Below are 15671 nucleotides of genomic sequence, written 5' to 3' on the forward strand. Positions count from 1 at the left end.
CTTTCCCTCCCTCTCTCTTTCCTTCCTCTCTCTTTTTTCCTCCTTCCCTTTCCCTCTTTTTCCTTTCTTTCTCCCTTGTTTCCTGCCACAAACATCATTTGACTCCTGCTGTAGACTAGACCCTGTTCCAGCTCTGAGGGAACCAAGGTGAACAAGACAAGGTGCCCAGACTTCAAAGGACCAGGGGAGGACGCTGACCCGGTGAAAACTCCTTTAAATTTTCTCTGGGAGTGATGGGTGAAGCATTCAGGCACCATTCCATGGGGCAGGAGGAAGAAGTCTCCAGCCTGCAGTGGGGCAAGGCCCCCTCCATCAGTCAGTCCATAGGAAGTGGCTCCCCATATTCTAGGGGCAGGACCTGAGTGGGGTCTATTAGTGTCCAGATGTGGAATCCGGGACTTAGGGAAATACTTGAGAGCTGAAAGAATACAATTGTCACCTTCAAAATCAGGAAAAAAACCCAGCAAAGTCAAAATTAGTAAAAGTTGAATTAAAGGCCTTCAGACTGTAACATTGTGACAACTTTATTAATTGCTCTATTGAGCAGTCATAAGAAGGACAGTAACGTGTGAAAACATTTTGTTGCTTTGATCTTTCTTATTTGCCAAGAATTCCTGAGTAGGCAGTTCAAGTGTGACAACCTAGGACCTACTAGAAATTGGATGGATGATTCGTACCTGACTGATTTCACAAGCAAAATGGTGACAAGCCTTTCAACAATTTTACTGGCAAAATAAGGCAATTATCTTTGATGGGTGCGATGGGAGTGACATCTGTGTGTTTGTTATCTGGAGAAGGGGTGGGGGCTGCTTCTGTCGGTGGGGAGAAGGAAGGTCAATGGGGCAGAGCCTGGTTAGCTGAACATCCCCCAGCCTGGCTGGCCCCTTGTGCAACCCCAGCCCTGTCACTCGCCTTCTCTGGTCTCAGTAGGCTGCGTGACCTCTTAGGCTCTTTCTAGACAGGGCACTGAGCCATGTATGGAAAAAGATACCAGCTTGGAGGTTAAGGCTGGGCCAGTGGGACCAGGAAGCTGCCCCAGCTGGGGATTAGCAGTCATGCCAGGGGTAGGATGTCCTAGTCTTGGCACAGCTAGTCTTTAATGCCTCGCTGGGAATTTTCAATAAGAAATTCATCTCGCGACCCTCATGGCTGGGGCCTTTGTCCCTGAAAGGCAAACATCTTCCATGTGAGAAGACTTTGTGTAACCTGGAGAGGGAAGAGGAGGAGGAGGAGGAGCACACAGGCGGAGGTGTCATTGCTTCTCTTTCCGGAAGGACTCAGACCGGCCAGCCTGAACCACGGGTGACCTCTGAGGGTCCCAAACTCCCCACCCACCAAAGATCCTGTATTGTATATTCTATAATATTAATCTTATGACAGATGCTCCTCATTTTATTTTATTTTTGTTTGTTTGAGACGGAGTTTCACTCTTTTGCCCAGGCTGCAGTGAAGTGGCACAATCTTGGCGCACTGCAGCATCCACCCCCCGGGTTCAAGTGATTCTCCTGCCTCAGCCTCCAGAGTAGCCGGGATTACAGGTGCCCGCCACCACGCCCAGCTAGATTTTGTATTTTTAGTAGAGATGGGGTTTCACCATGTTGGCCAGGCTGGTCTCGAATTCCTGATCTCAGGTGATCCGCCCGCCTCGGCCTCCCAAAGTGCTGGGATTACAGGTGTGAACCACTGCACTCGGCCAGATGGTCCTCATTTTATAATAAGTTATGTTCCAATAAACCCGTAGTAAAGTTGAATTATTGAAGTCAAACCGTGGTAATCTGGGACCATATGTGCACATATTCATCAGCATCATCTTCACCATCTTTGCTGTCGCCGTGCATCAAGGGCCTACCCTAAGCTAAGCCTTCATGGTTGTTACCCCACTTTGACCTCACAGCACGCCCATGAGGTGAGCACTGTTCTTAGTCCCATTTCACAGATAAAGAGCCTGAGACTCAGCAAGGTACAGTCTCTGGCCCAGGTCACATAGCCAGCAACCAGCAGAGCAAGTATTCAAGCCCGGGAGAGCCCAAGCCCAGTGCCAGGCTCTGAGCACTGCCCTCAAAGCCCCTCACCATCGCTTTGATTTCCTAGGTCCTTGCCTGTCCACTATGCCTCTGAGATCCAGGAACAGGATGTTTACCCATTTTACAGATGAGGCAACTGAGGCCTAGGCCAACACCAGGTCTCGAGGTCACTGCATCACGCTCAGCACCCTGGGCTGTATTCCTGGGCTGGAACAAACTGCCTTCACGAGATTTCAGCACAGCCCTTGGCTCTGTGCTTCACAACTGAGGGAGGAGCGGGGCTCAGATGTGTGCAGAACCCAGTGTCAGGCAGCCAGGGAAGGAGGTGTGACAACCCTTCAAGACCACGGGCAAGACTGCAGCAGTGCTCTAATGGTCTGGGCTCTTGAGGCCTGGCCATCACCTTCTCCCTGCAGCCGCCCAGCTCTGTGCTATAACAGCGGAGCCACGGTTAGCGTAGGAACAGCCAGCTCCTGGAGCCACCGGTCTTGTCCCAACCTTTGTCTGGTTGCGTCATTTTGAGGACGGCCCCCCCCCCCAGGTCCTTGCTGAGTTGCAGGTGGGTAAGCAGAAGGGCAGAGACCCATAGTGACCCTGAGCTCTGTGCCAGTCCTTCCCAGCCTGAGGCCAAGTGGGCACCCACCTGAGTTTCCTGTGCTGTTCCGGGTTGACACAGGCCCAGCGCAGCAGGCGTTACAACCAACCCAAACATCGGTGGCCGAAGCAAAAACAGGATATTCAGGCCCAGGGACTCTCCCTCTTTGCTAACTGACCTCAGCCTGATATGGGTGGAAGGGTCTTCCCTGGGGGCCCAAATGCCTGGTTCCTGTCCTTGCAAGTGTGGACAAGCCACCTCCCTCTTTGAACTTCAGCTTCCTCAACTGGAAAATGGAGCTCTGAAAACCTGCCTTAAAGAGTTTTCATAAGGAATAACAGGAAAGTGCATCTAAAGTGCCCTTTAGGGACACCAAGCCTAGTGTCAGCACAAACAGTTGCCAGGCATCTGCTGCACCTGCCGGGTGCAGACCCCTGGAGGCAGGATGCTGTACACTGGGAGACTGTCTGACTCCTTGTGGGCCACAATTCTAGACCCATCTCTGTCCCTGTCTTGCTGAATGACCCCAAGCTGGTAGCTTCCCCTCTCTGAGCCTCAGTTTCCAAGTGATGACAGAGTTAGACTGAATGGTCATTATGGGTCCTCCTGCCAGGACATTCTCCAATTCATTCATTCTCGGTCTCTCCCCAGTCCTCACCCACAAGGACCAAGGACCACCCCCTTGGTAGCTGCAGGCTCCATGAGGACCTGGTCTTAGTCTTGGCAGAAAGCCCTCTCCATAGCCATCCATTTCAATTCAAACATCCTGGGTGACCTTTGGGTTGGAAATCTCTCTCTCTGCTCATCCTGAGAGGGGTATTTTCCTTGGAGTGTCCTTGGATGATCCCAGAACCAAGGCTTGCTTCTGTGGGCAGCCTTCCATCCCATCTCCACCATATAAGAGCCGCCACCATTCAGCAGAATCCCAGCAGACTGTGCAGGGGGCAAGGATTTCATGAGCATCCTCCTCTAAACCTGTGAGTGGCGTGCTTCCCCCACTGGCACCACGCATGGTGGTCTTCAGAAGGTTTTGGGGGCAAGAGGCAGAGGGGTGGGATTGCTTGGGTTAGCTAATATTTTGCATATAGCAGAGATAATCAATATATCTCTAAATTTGCTCTAAATAGCAACTTAGTGATGGGTACTCACTAAAGATTCCATTTCCTTCTGGGCAATTCTTACTCCTGTTCCTTCCATGACAGTCCAGGTATCAAGACAAATAGCAAATCAGAGCAAATTTAGAGATCTATAGATTATATTAAAATAAGCGTCAAACTAATGAACAATGCAGGTTCATGAGGTGGTCTCCACTGATTTGTTCATACTTTTATTCAACAAATATTTATTCATTTACTGTACTGTACTAGGTGCAGGCTTTTTACTGGCGCCTGAGGATTTGACAGTGAAATAAGTCACAGTCCTTCCCCTGTGGAGTTCACAGCCTGGTAGGAAAGGTGGTCAAATAATCAGGGAAGTGTTACCCAGGACCTTGATCAGGATAATGAAGGCAGCAAGGTGGGACTCTCCCAACTTAGAATCTGGGGAGGGGCCTACAGTAGGCTTCACAGAGGGCATGATATAGGAATTGACCTAAGTGGAAAAGTAAAGAAGAAGAAAAATATTTTAGGCAGAGAAGACAGCGTATGAAAAGGAACCAAGAGTATGGGCTTGGAGTCAAGTCTGACTTTTCAAATCCCAGCTCCTTCACTCACTGGCTGTGTGTCTCCGGGCAAGTTGCTGTAGCTTTCTGACCTTGGTTGCCCATTTGTAAAATAAGAAATAACTACATCTATCTTAATGGAATGTTAAATGTTAAGAGTAATGGGAACTCACTGAAGAGACCATTTCCCTCTGGGCAATTCTCACTTTGTTCTTCCCATGACTGTCCAGGTGTCAAGACAAAAGATGCTTCAGCTTTGGAAACTTGTTCTCCTATGTGGCGTGCTCACTGGGACCTCCGAGTCTCTTCTTGACAATCTTGGCAGTGACCTAAGCAATGTCGTGAATGAGCTGAAACCTATTCTTCATGATGGACTTGAGACAGTTGACAATACTCTTAAAGGTAAATCAACGAGGGTTACGAAGAGTGTCACCTAAATTAGCCTCCTAAACACTATGCCTGCATTACCAGAGGCTGCCACTAGGGGCTACTCTTTATGGGTGGTTTACTGAGAAAAGTGGCTATTGAATTCCTGGCTCATTCATTTCTTTCTAGAAACAAGCAATGCCACAATGACTATCCTTTTACATATTATATCCTGATAAACGTTTGCCAATATGTGCATAAGATAAATTCCTACAAGTGGGATTTCAAAAGTTCAAAAACTATGCCGTTGACAAATAATCTCCTATGTTAACACTGTCTCCAACAGTCTACGAGAGTGTTTTTTTTCCCACCCCTTTTCCAGCAGTGGGTCTGGACAACTTTAAATGTTCTGCCTGTCTCACAGATGAAAAGCTATAACTTATTTCACTTTGCATTCCTCTAAGTTCTCCAGAGACCTATCATAAAGACACTTTGCCCTCCTCCTCCTATAAGAATTACTGCTTTCTTTCTTTTCTTTCTTCATGCTTTTGGTGTCATGAAGTTTTTGCCCATGTCTATGTCTTGAATGGTATTGCCTATGTTTCCTCCTAGGGTTTTTATGGTTTTGGGTTTTACATTTATGTCTTTAAACCATCGTGAGTTAACTTTTGAATAAGATGTAAGGAAGGGGTCCAGTTTCAGTTTTCCGCATATGGCTAGCCAGTTTTCCCAGAACCATTTATCAAATAGGGAATCCTTTCCCCACTGCTTGTTTTTGTGAGGTTTGTTGAAGATCAGATGGTTGTAGATGTGTGGTGTTATTTCTGAAGTCTCTATTCTGTTCCATTGATCTGTATGTCTGTTTTGGTACCAATGACCTGCTGTTTTGCTTACTGTATCCTTGTAGTATAGTTTGAAGCCAGGTAGCATGATGCCTCCAGCTTTGTTCTTTTTGCTTAGGATTGTCTTGCTATATGGGCTCTTTTTTGATTCCATATGAAATTTAAAGTAGTTTTTTCTAATTCTGTGAAGAAAGTCAATGGTAGTTCAATGGGAACAGATTGAATCTGTAAGTTACTTTGGGCAGTATGGCCATTTTCACGATATTGATTCTTCCTATCCATGAGCATGGAAAATTGACAAATGGGATCTAATTAAACTGAAAAGCTTCTGCACAGCAAAAGAAACCAGCATTAGAGTGAACAGGCAGTCTATAGAATGGGAGAACATTTTTGCACTCTACCCATCTGACAAAGGTCTAATATCAAGAATCTACAAGAAACTTAAACAAACTTACAAGAAAAGAACAAACAACCCCATCAGAAATTGTGCAAAGGATATGAACAGACACTTCTCAAAAGAAGACATTTATTTGGCCAACAAACATATGGAAAAAAGCTCATCACCACTGATCATTAGAGAAATGCAAATCAAAACCACAATGAAATACCATCTCATGCCAGTAAGAATGGCAATTATTTAAAAGTCAGGAAATAATAGATGCTGGCAAGGCTGTGGAGATATAGGAACACTTTTACACTATTGGTGGGACTGTAAATTAGTTCAACCATTGAGGAAGACAGTGTGGCTATTCCTCAAGGATCTAAAACCAGAAATACCATTTGACCCAGCAATCCCCATTACTGGATATATACCCAAAGGAATATAAATCATTCTACTGTAAAGACACATGTACACATATGTTTATTGCAGCACTATTTACAATAGCAAAGACAGGGAACCAACCCAAATGCCCATCAATGATAGACTGGATAAAGAAAATGTGGTACATATACACCGTGGAATAGTATGCAGCCATAAAAAAGAATGAGATCATGTCCTTTGTAGGGACATGGATGAAGCTGGAAGCCATCATCCTCAGCAAACTAACACAGGAACAAAAAATCAAACACTGCATGTTCTCACTCATAAATGGGAGTTTAACAAAGAGAACACATGGATGCAGGGAGGGGAACAACACACACTGGGGCCTTTTGGGAGCTCGGGGGCAAGGAGAGGGAGAGAATTAGGACAAATACCTAATGCATGTGGGGCTTAAAACCTAGATGACGGGTTGATAGGTACAGCTCACTACCGTGGCACATGTATACCTATGTAACAAACCTGCACATTCTGCACATGTATCCCGGAACTTAAAGTAAAAGAAAAAAAAAAAAGAAAGCATTATTGCTTTGTGGGCCTGCTGCAAAGCTGTCATTCTGGGACTCTCATTTGCCAGTTTCATGGATTGGAGCCATTTTTTCTCCTTGATTCTAGATTTTTCATTTCTTGAGTGTATTCTCTCATTCTTTCTAGTTTTTCAAACTCACGTGAGCATCTCACTTAACACAATAGACCCCTAAGTCACTCCTAAACACTGGCGTACAATCAATATCAATTTCCTGGCCTATTGGTTGATTGCTCTGTTGACAAATAATCAGAATATATTATTAATAGTACGGAGGCAGCATGAAGGAAACAAGAGTTCCCTGGGTGTGTGGCTAGACACATTTCTTAACCATCTTGAGCCTTTATTTCCTTAGCTGTAAAAAAGCAGACAATGACAATATCTACCTCACTGAGTTGTTATAAAGATTAAATGAAATAACATAGGCAAACAGTCTTACCCGGTACCTGGAGCATCGTAGCTACTTCATAAGGGGTGCATGACACAAAATGGCGATTGTTTTTGGCAGGTGTCCTTGAGAAACTGAAGGTCGACCTAGGGGTGCTTCAGAAATCCAGTGCTTGGCAACTGGCCAAGCAGAAGGCCCAGGAAGCTGAGAAATTGCTGAACAATGTCGTTTCTAAGCTGCTTCCAACTAATACGAACACTTTGGGGTGAGTTGGTGCTTCAAGGTGGAGATCTTTGCTCTAAGAAAAGGGAAACATATCTTTGAGGAGGTAAGTTGAAGATGAAAGACAAGCCTCTTTCCCCTCCCACAGAGCCAAGGTGGTCTGAGCGAGGTCAGACCCACCAGAGCTTGAGTAAATTAGAGGCAGGGCTACAAGGTCAATCTGGGTGTCTTATGGGTTTGGGCTTCCATGTTCTTTAATTTCAGGGTCAGGGTGAAGGTTATATTCATCCTTACCTCTACCTGTTTGCTGGTACACAAAGTCCCTTTCCAAGGAATAAAACTTTTCTTTTCCATATGTAACTGGGGGTAAAAGCCCGGATCCCTTTAGAGAAAGGGAAACTGGAGTCTTCACCACATAACTCCAGGCAGTGGATTCACTCATAAACTTTTTATTTTATTGTTATTAGTATTATTATTATTATTTTGAGACGAGGTTTCGCTCTTGTTGCCCAGGCTGGAGTGCAATGGCACGATCTTGGCTCACCATAACCTCGCCTCCCGGGTTCAAGCGATTCTCCTGCCTCAGCCTCCTGAGTAGCTGGGATTACAGGCATGTGCCACCACACCCAGCTGATTTTGTACATTTAGTAGAGATGGGGTTTCTCCATGTTGGTCAGGCTTGTCTCGAACTCCCGACCTCAGGTGGTCCACTTGCCTCGGCCTCCCAAAGCGCTGGGATGACAGGCATGAGCCACCGTGCCCGGCCCCACTCATGAACTTTTAAAGTCAGACTGTTCTGGCCTCAAAATCTGCCTCTGGCACTTACTCCCCTGGAGATCTGGGGGAAATATCACACCAGCCTGAGCCTTGGTGTGCTGTGCCATAAAATGGAGAGAATCAAACCTCTGAACAGGGCTATAGTGAAGACTAAAGATGGCAAGGCCGACGAGGCCCAAACGCTTAACTCAGGGAAGTGCTTGGCAAGTGGCTGTTATGAGGAGTGACAAGGGTGAATTGTGGGTTTTACACAGGTTGAAAATCAGCGACTCCCTCATCCTGGATGTCAAAGCTGAACCAATCGATGGTGGCAAAGGCCTTAACCTGAGCTTCCCCGTCACCGCGGATGTCACTACAACCTTGTGAGTATGCGCTAGAATCTGAGATTTGGGAAAGGCAGTGCAACCTGGCCGATGGATGCCCAACCTGGGAATCAGGCACCTCCTCCCGTTACTGGGTGACCTTGGGCCTCAGTTTCCCAATCTGTGAGTGAGAGGACCCTTCTGGGTCTAAGATCTCAATCCTTAAAATGCTCTAGAGAACTCTAGCCATAATCAAGGGTCTTTTAAAAATAATACTCCAATGAATGTAGTTTTGAAATCATGACATTTATCTGGTTTTAAAATTTGAAAAGTTGAGAAAACAAGCATTTATTATTCCTTGGCAAAATTTCCTCCGGCATTATTTTGTCTCTCAAGATTCTCTCTAAATTGCAGAGACCATTACAGAAAAATTCATACAGTAATACACACTGTATAATAAAGTATGTGTGTGCAAAATATAAGTTTAAACTCTTTTAATTTTAGCTGGGAGTGGTGGCTTATACTTGTAATCCCAGCAATTTGGGAAGCTGAGGTGGGAGGATCGCTTGAGCTCAGGAGTTCGTGACCAGCCTGGACAATATGACAAAACCCTGTCTCTACAAAAAATACAAAAATTAACCAGGTGTGGCGGTACACGCCTGCAGTCCCAGCTACTTGGGAGGCTGAGGCAGGAGGATTGCTTGAGCCCGAGAGGTCGAGGCTGCAGTGAGCCCTGATTGCACCAGTGCACTCCAGCCTGGGTGACAGAGTGAGACCTTGTCTCACGAAAATTAAAAAATTTTAATTTTAAAGGAGATAGACAAGAAAGGATCATGTGTGAAAGCACTTCTGTAAACTACATGCACTAATGGTGCCATCCATCATTTAGCTATGAGATCTTGGGAAAGTTACTTAACCTCTCTGTACCAAGGTTTCCTCATTCAGAAAATAGGGATAGTAATAAATGAATCCAGGTAAAATACATTTTAAAGTACCTACACATAAATTGTTGTCAATAAATATTAACTACTATTATTTTACCTATTAGTGTAATGTTGTATAAAAAATTCATATGAGCTAAACCCAAGTGGCCAGGAGAAGCCCCTAAAATAAACATGTAAATTTCATAGAGGATATGGACCATGTTGATATTACCTGGGCCATGTTGACATTACACATAGACATTCTGACTCATGTCCACACAGGTGGAAGAACCCAACTGGGCAACAGGCAGGACCTTCTAGACTGTGTTCACTGTGCATCTTACTTCCTGCAGGCCCATCATTGGCCAGATTGTCAACCTGAAAGCTTCCTTGGACCTCCTGACTGCAGTCAGCATTGAAACTGATCCCCAGACAAATCAGTCTGTTGCTGTCCTGGGAGAATGCGCCAGTGACCCAACCAGCATCTCACTATCCTTGCTGGACAAGTAAGTCCTGTCATCTTAGCAGAGCTGGGCTCTCAGGGAACTTGAGGACCCCTAATTTCAGCTCTAGTCCTATAAATAAGAGGAGGCCTCGTGGTGAAAGTGTTCAGGCTCTGGGGTCATGTTGACCTTGGTTTAAACATCAGCTCTGCCACTAACTTGTAACTTTATCACCAACTTGATCCTCTAAGCCTGTTTTCACATCTGTAAACTGGGGGTGTTCATAATAACTACTCATAGGCTTCTGAGATGACCAGATGAGAAAATACAAATATTTAGCATGCAGCCTAGAACATGCTGCCTCTCTCCCTGCTGGTTCTCTCCATTACTGAGACTGGAGTGTTGAGCTCCCCACCATAATCATTAATTTCTTCATTTCACCTTTCAACTCTGTCAGTTTCTGCTTCATACCGTTTGGAGCTCTGTTGTTAGGTGCATGCACATTAGGATTGTTATGACTTCTTGGAGAATTGTCCCCTTTATTGTTATGTAATGTCCCTCAATAATAATAATAATAATAATAATAAAATTGTATTTACTTTCTTGCCTCCAGAAGGAGGGAGAGGGGAGAGTAAGCGCCTGCCATGGGCTCTAATTTCAGATTGTCCCCAAATTGTTCTCCACCCAGTGGAAATTTCCTGAAAGGAGATCTTGAAAACTTAATCCTCCCCATTTAAATCATTGATCCCTTTTAATCCACAAAATCTACATCTTAAGCTCTGTGCTTGAAAGAGCAGGTCTGACTCAGACAAGAGGGTGGAGGGAAAAAGAGTGACACTGGCCGATGGCTGGGAGAAGAAGAACGACCCAGAAGCTGAGGGCTGGGGCTATTTGGCCTTGGCCAGGAGCAAGGCTGGGTCCTCAGCTCTCAGCCCTGATGGCCATGAGCAGAGGACACTCCACTTGCCCTGCACTGAGGGATCTGAACACAGGTTGCCCAAAGACCCCTGAAAACCAAAGAAGGTTTCCATAGCCTGATGTGAGTTGCAAAGGCCGGGATGTAAATTCAGAGACCGGAGTCTGGCTGGGTGCTATCTTCCCAAGTAGCCTCAGGAACTCCATCCTGCTGCACTGGGTCTGTGCCCACATCTGTGAGATGGCACCACTCTGCAGCTCCAGATCCTTCCAGGGCCTTTCTTTGCACTTGTGGTTCAATCCCAAGTGCTCCCCATGGTCATGTAGGCTCTGTTTGATCTGGCCCCACCCTTGTATCCCTGCACCCTCCCCTTACTCACTGTGCCCAGATACAGTGGCCTTTGTGCCGTGCCTCAGATAGGCTCTTTCCCAGCTCAAGACCTTTGCATGGGATGCTCTGGCTGCCTAGAGCATCTTCTTCTCACTCTGCTTCAATGGACTGCTGCATCCTGCAGGGCCTTCACAGGGCTCCTCCTATTCTCTCTCGTAAGAGTCTACTCTTGCCTTTAAAGCACTTGTCACAAGTTCTCAACGTATATTTAATGGCATGTTCACTTTTTTCATTCTTTCAGCCAAAAATGTATTGAGACTGAGCATGGTGGCTCCACACTGGTAATTCCAGCACTTTTGGAGGCTGAGGTGGGCGGATCAGTTGAGGTCAGGAGTTCAAGACCAGCTTGGCCAACATGGCAAAACTCCATCTCTACTAAAAATACAAAAATTAGCCAGGGTTGGTGGCAAGTGCCTGTAATCCCAGCTACTTGGCACGCTGAGGCACAAGCACTGCTTGAACCCAGGAGGCAGAGGTTGCAATAAGCCGAGATGGTGCCACTGCACTCCAGTCTGGGTGACAGAGCAAGACCTTGTCTCAAAAAAAAAAAAAAAGGTGTATTGAGCAGGCACTATTCTGGGCTCTGGAGAACTGATTGGTAATGACAAACAAGGACCCTGTTCTTGCGGAGCTTACCTAAGGGAAAGCTAAGCTGGCCTGGATCTGTGTCCACATCTGTGAAATGACACCGCTCTACAGCTCCGAATCTTCTCAGGGCTTTTCTTTGCACTTTGGATCAAATCAACCCAAATTCAGTCCATCAGTAAAGAACGCTCCAGGGAAATATGAGTCCTGCACAGAGCATTACCCTTAACAGGGCACTGTGATAGCAAAGCCCTCTCTTAGATAAGTAGTCAGGGAAGGCTGCCCTGAGGAGGTGGCAGTTATACTGACAGTTGAAGGTAGGAGGAGCCAACCTTGGCAAGAATTGTTTAGGTACCACATTAGGGTATGTTTGGACTGTTAATGTTTAGGTACCAGGTTAGGGGATGTTTGTACTTGGCTCATTCGGTACCAGGGCCCAGCTAGGTTCCTGGTGCATAGTTGGTGCTCTGTGAATATGGGTTGAATGAATGAACGAATAAGGTCTCTGTGCTGAGAATCTCATGAGGCCCTGGGGTGAGCCACTGGTCAGATGTGGGATTCTAAGTGATGATCCATGTGGCTCTGTCTGTAGTTAGAAAGGAGTTTCCATGTCCCTGGGATTTCTCTGACTCCACAGTGTTTCCCCCCCAGCTTTTGGCAGTTTCCCCCATCTCTTGCCCACTTGACTAGGCTTTAACAGTTCCTTGTGTTTGCAGCCGCAGCCAAATCATCAACAACGTTGTGAATAGAGTGATCAACACGCTGAAAAGCACCGTATCCTTCCTGGTGCAGAAGGAGGTAAGTCTCCCACTCCTTGGGGCCCAGATCCAGGCCTGGTCGTGGCATTTTGGGGAATTTGCAGGCCTGGCTGTATCCTCTGGGCACTTTTCCTTCAGAGGTGAAAGCTTCTCCTTGGGAGGTCAGCTGGAACTTCCTCCCCTACTAATCAGCCTGGGGGGCAGCAGGGGAGAACAGAGGCCTGACATCAGCTGGAATTGCCAGGACCCAAACTTGAGCCACTCAACATATCCATGCACTACCAATATGCTTTTGCAGCTAACATCTTCGACACAATTTTACTTAAATACATTTCTTTAGAAGCATTTATTTTTAAAAATAAAACTTTATATCCCTATCACAAATAGAAAATTAATATCACATATCATACAATCAATGGAAAAACTAAACACAGACTTATAAAATAGTTTTAATTTTTTTTTCCATCTGTGCATCATCCAGAACCATAGGTACCATGTGCAGGATTCCTAGGCCCACAGTTGCAGAGATACTAAATCAGTCATTCTGGAAGGGGACCCAGGAATGTGGGTTTATAAAAGAAAAACCCTCCGGATGGCTCCGTGACCCACTGAACCGGAGTTTATTTATATTCCAAGTGTGGTCCTCCACCAGCTTCAGCCTCAGCTGGGTGCTTGATAGGAACATAGAATCTCAGGCCCCACCCCAGACCTGCTGAATTGCAATCTGCAGGGAACTGTGTACACACAAGAGCATGAGATACTCTGCTCTACAACCTCAGGGCAAACGCCTCAGGGCACCATTTGACCCTTTAAAATTCCAGGGTTCCAAAGCTCAACAACATGGGGATGTCAACACTCTAGAATGTAGATTTCTGAGGTCCTAGAATTCTAGTGTTCTAAGGTTTTAGGATTCTAACACCCTAGGGTTTCCAGATTTAAGATTGCTGGGATCCCATTTCTCTAAAATTCCAAAGTTCAGGCCAGGCACGGTGGCTCATGCCTGTAATCCCAGCTCTTTGGAAGGTCAAGGTGGGCAGATCACTTGAGGTCAGGAGTTCAAGACCACCCTGGCCAACATGGTGGAACCCTGTCTCTACTAAAAACACAAAGATTAGTCATGCATGTTTAGGTACCAGCTTAGGGGATGTTTGTACTTCGCTCATTCGGTACCAGGGCCCAGCTAGGTTCCTGGTGCAGAGTTGGTGCTCTGTGAATATGGGTTGAATGAATGAACGAATAAGGTCTCTGTGCTGAGAATCTCATGAGGCCCTGGGGTGAGCCGCTGGTCAGATGTGGGATTCTAAGTGATGATCCATGTGGCTCTGTCTGTAGTTAGAAAGCAGTTCATGTTCCTGGGGTTTACAGGCACATGTCCCAGTCTCTTGGGAGACTGAGGCAGGAGAATCACTTGAATCTGGGAGGCGGAGGTTGCGGTGAGCAGAGACTGTACCACTGCATTCCAGCCTGGGCAAGACAGTGAGACCCTGCCTCAAAAAAAAAACCAATAAAACAAAATGAAATCCTAAAGTTCAAAGGTTCTAAGATCCCTAGAAATGAGCTCCTCTGTGGGTGGCAAGCAGTTTGTTTCTAGCCCAGGAGAACGGTCTGTTCTTCCTCCTTCTCCTGACCGTCCTCTTCCTCCTCTCTCTGGCTGTCAGATTTGCCCACTGATCCGCATCTTCCTCCACTCCCTGGATGTGAAATTCATTCAGCAGATCATCGGTAAGTCAACGGGGAAGTGGGGACCTTCTGAGGCAGGCCTGGAGCTCTGTGCCCACCGCATAAGCAGTTCTGGTCAGGAGACCCTGGAGAAGCAGAAGAACCCACTGTCCTAAGCAAATTAGGAGCTGTGGCTTCCCTCCACAGGCACTTGGGGACTCTCTTTGGCTTTTGGGTCTACAGGCATGGCTGAGGTTGCTGGGGAGAAATGGAGTAAGTAAAGGTGTCAAGACCCTGGAGGTGACCCTTCTATGAAAATAGCCACAAGTCAGCCAGGAACGGTGGCTCACACCTGTAATCCCAGCACTCTGGGAGGCTGAGGTGGGCAGATCACTTGAGTTCAGGAGTTTGAGAGCAGCCTGGGTGACACGGTGAAATCCCATCTCTACAAAAAAAATACAAAAATTAGCCAGGTGTGTGGCATGCACCTGTAGTCCCAGCTACTCAGGAGGCTGAGGTGGGAGGATTGCTTGAGCCTGGGAGGCGAACATTGCAGTGAGCCGACATCATGCCACTGCACTCCAGCCTGGGCGACAGAGTGAGATCCCGATCTCAAAAAAAAAAAATTAAAAAAAAAAAAAAGAAGAAGAAAGGAAATAGCTGCAAGTCCAGTCCCTTAGGCAGTCACTTCGTGCTCTGTACTCACTATCTCACTGGATCCTTGCAACAACCCTGTGGGGTGGGTACAGTCATTGTAGCCACTCTACAGATGAACAAACTGAAGCTCAGAGAGGTGCAGTAACATCCCTGGGGTCCCACAGCTGTCAGGTGACCTGCAGGAGAGCGGCATCTTTTGGAGTCTGGTCTCTATTCAATTTTCCAGAGGCAGAGACTAAAACCTGCTATTGATTTTGTTTCAGATAATCTTCAGCATGAAACCCAGCTGCAAACCCACATCTGAAGAGGATGAATGACGAGGACCACTGTGATGCCTGCTGGTGAGGAGCCAGGCTCTAAGCCCCAATGCACAGGGCCTATGGTGAAGAAAAGCCAAGCATGGCTTCCCTTCTTTTTGTGTTAGAAGACTGTGCCTTCATCTCAGTCATAGACTGAGCACTGGCCCCTGTCCCAGGCTAGGGCCTGATTCTGGTCACACTCTGAATACTGAGCCTTAATCACTGAACTATGATTCTGGCCCTAGACTGAGCCTGGATCCTAGTCACAGACCGAGCTTTGATGCCAGTTATTGACTGAGCCTTAGTCTTGGTCACAGACTGAGCCCCAACCTTGGTCTCAAACGGATCCATGATTCTGATCACATATTAGGCCCTGAACCTGGCTCCAGTGGTGGCCTGCAATCAATCTTTCCACATCTGCCATTGTTCTGAAGGAGGGTGAGGGGAATGTAGATGAGTCAGTGCTAGGTGCCAATGAAAGACCCCAAACCACAGGTCCCAGTTTTTTCTTCCCAGGAC

General features: G+C 46.5%; 1 protein-coding gene across 1 annotated transcript; it reads left to right on the forward strand.

Moving 5' to 3' along the window:
- Positions 1–1618: 1618 nt before the first annotated feature.
- BPIFA2 (BPI fold containing family A member 2) lies at positions 1619–14616 on the forward strand. The gene is made up of 5 exons (XM_021921129.2): positions 1619–4681; positions 7342–7486; positions 8475–8582; positions 9799–9951; positions 12496–14616. The coding sequence occupies exons 1-5, from the start codon at positions 4498–4500 to the stop codon at positions 12875–12877; spliced, it is 972 nt and encodes a 323-aa protein (XP_021776821.1). The 5' UTR covers positions 1619–4497; the 3' UTR covers positions 12878–14616.
- Positions 14617–15671: the final 1055 nt, after the last annotated feature.

This window comes from Papio anubis, chromosome 16 (assembly GCF_008728515.1).
Source record: "Papio anubis isolate 15944 chromosome 16, Panubis1.0, whole genome shotgun sequence".
In the NCBI taxonomy this organism is placed as follows: domain Eukaryota; kingdom Metazoa; phylum Chordata; class Mammalia; order Primates; family Cercopithecidae; genus Papio; species Papio anubis.

Coding starts and splice junctions, on each gene's coding strand:
- BPIFA2 (XM_021921129.2), top strand. CDS start 4,498: ATGACTGTCCAGGTGTCAAGACAAAAGATGCTTCAGCTTTGGAAACTT. Junction 7,487..8,474: donor ACTAATACGAACACTTTGGG/GTGAGTTGGTGC, acceptor GGTTTTACACAG/GTTGAAAATCAGCGACTCCC. Junction 8,583..9,798: donor GCGGATGTCACTACAACCTT/GTGAGTATGCGC, acceptor TACTTCCTGCAG/GCCCATCATTGGCCAGATTG.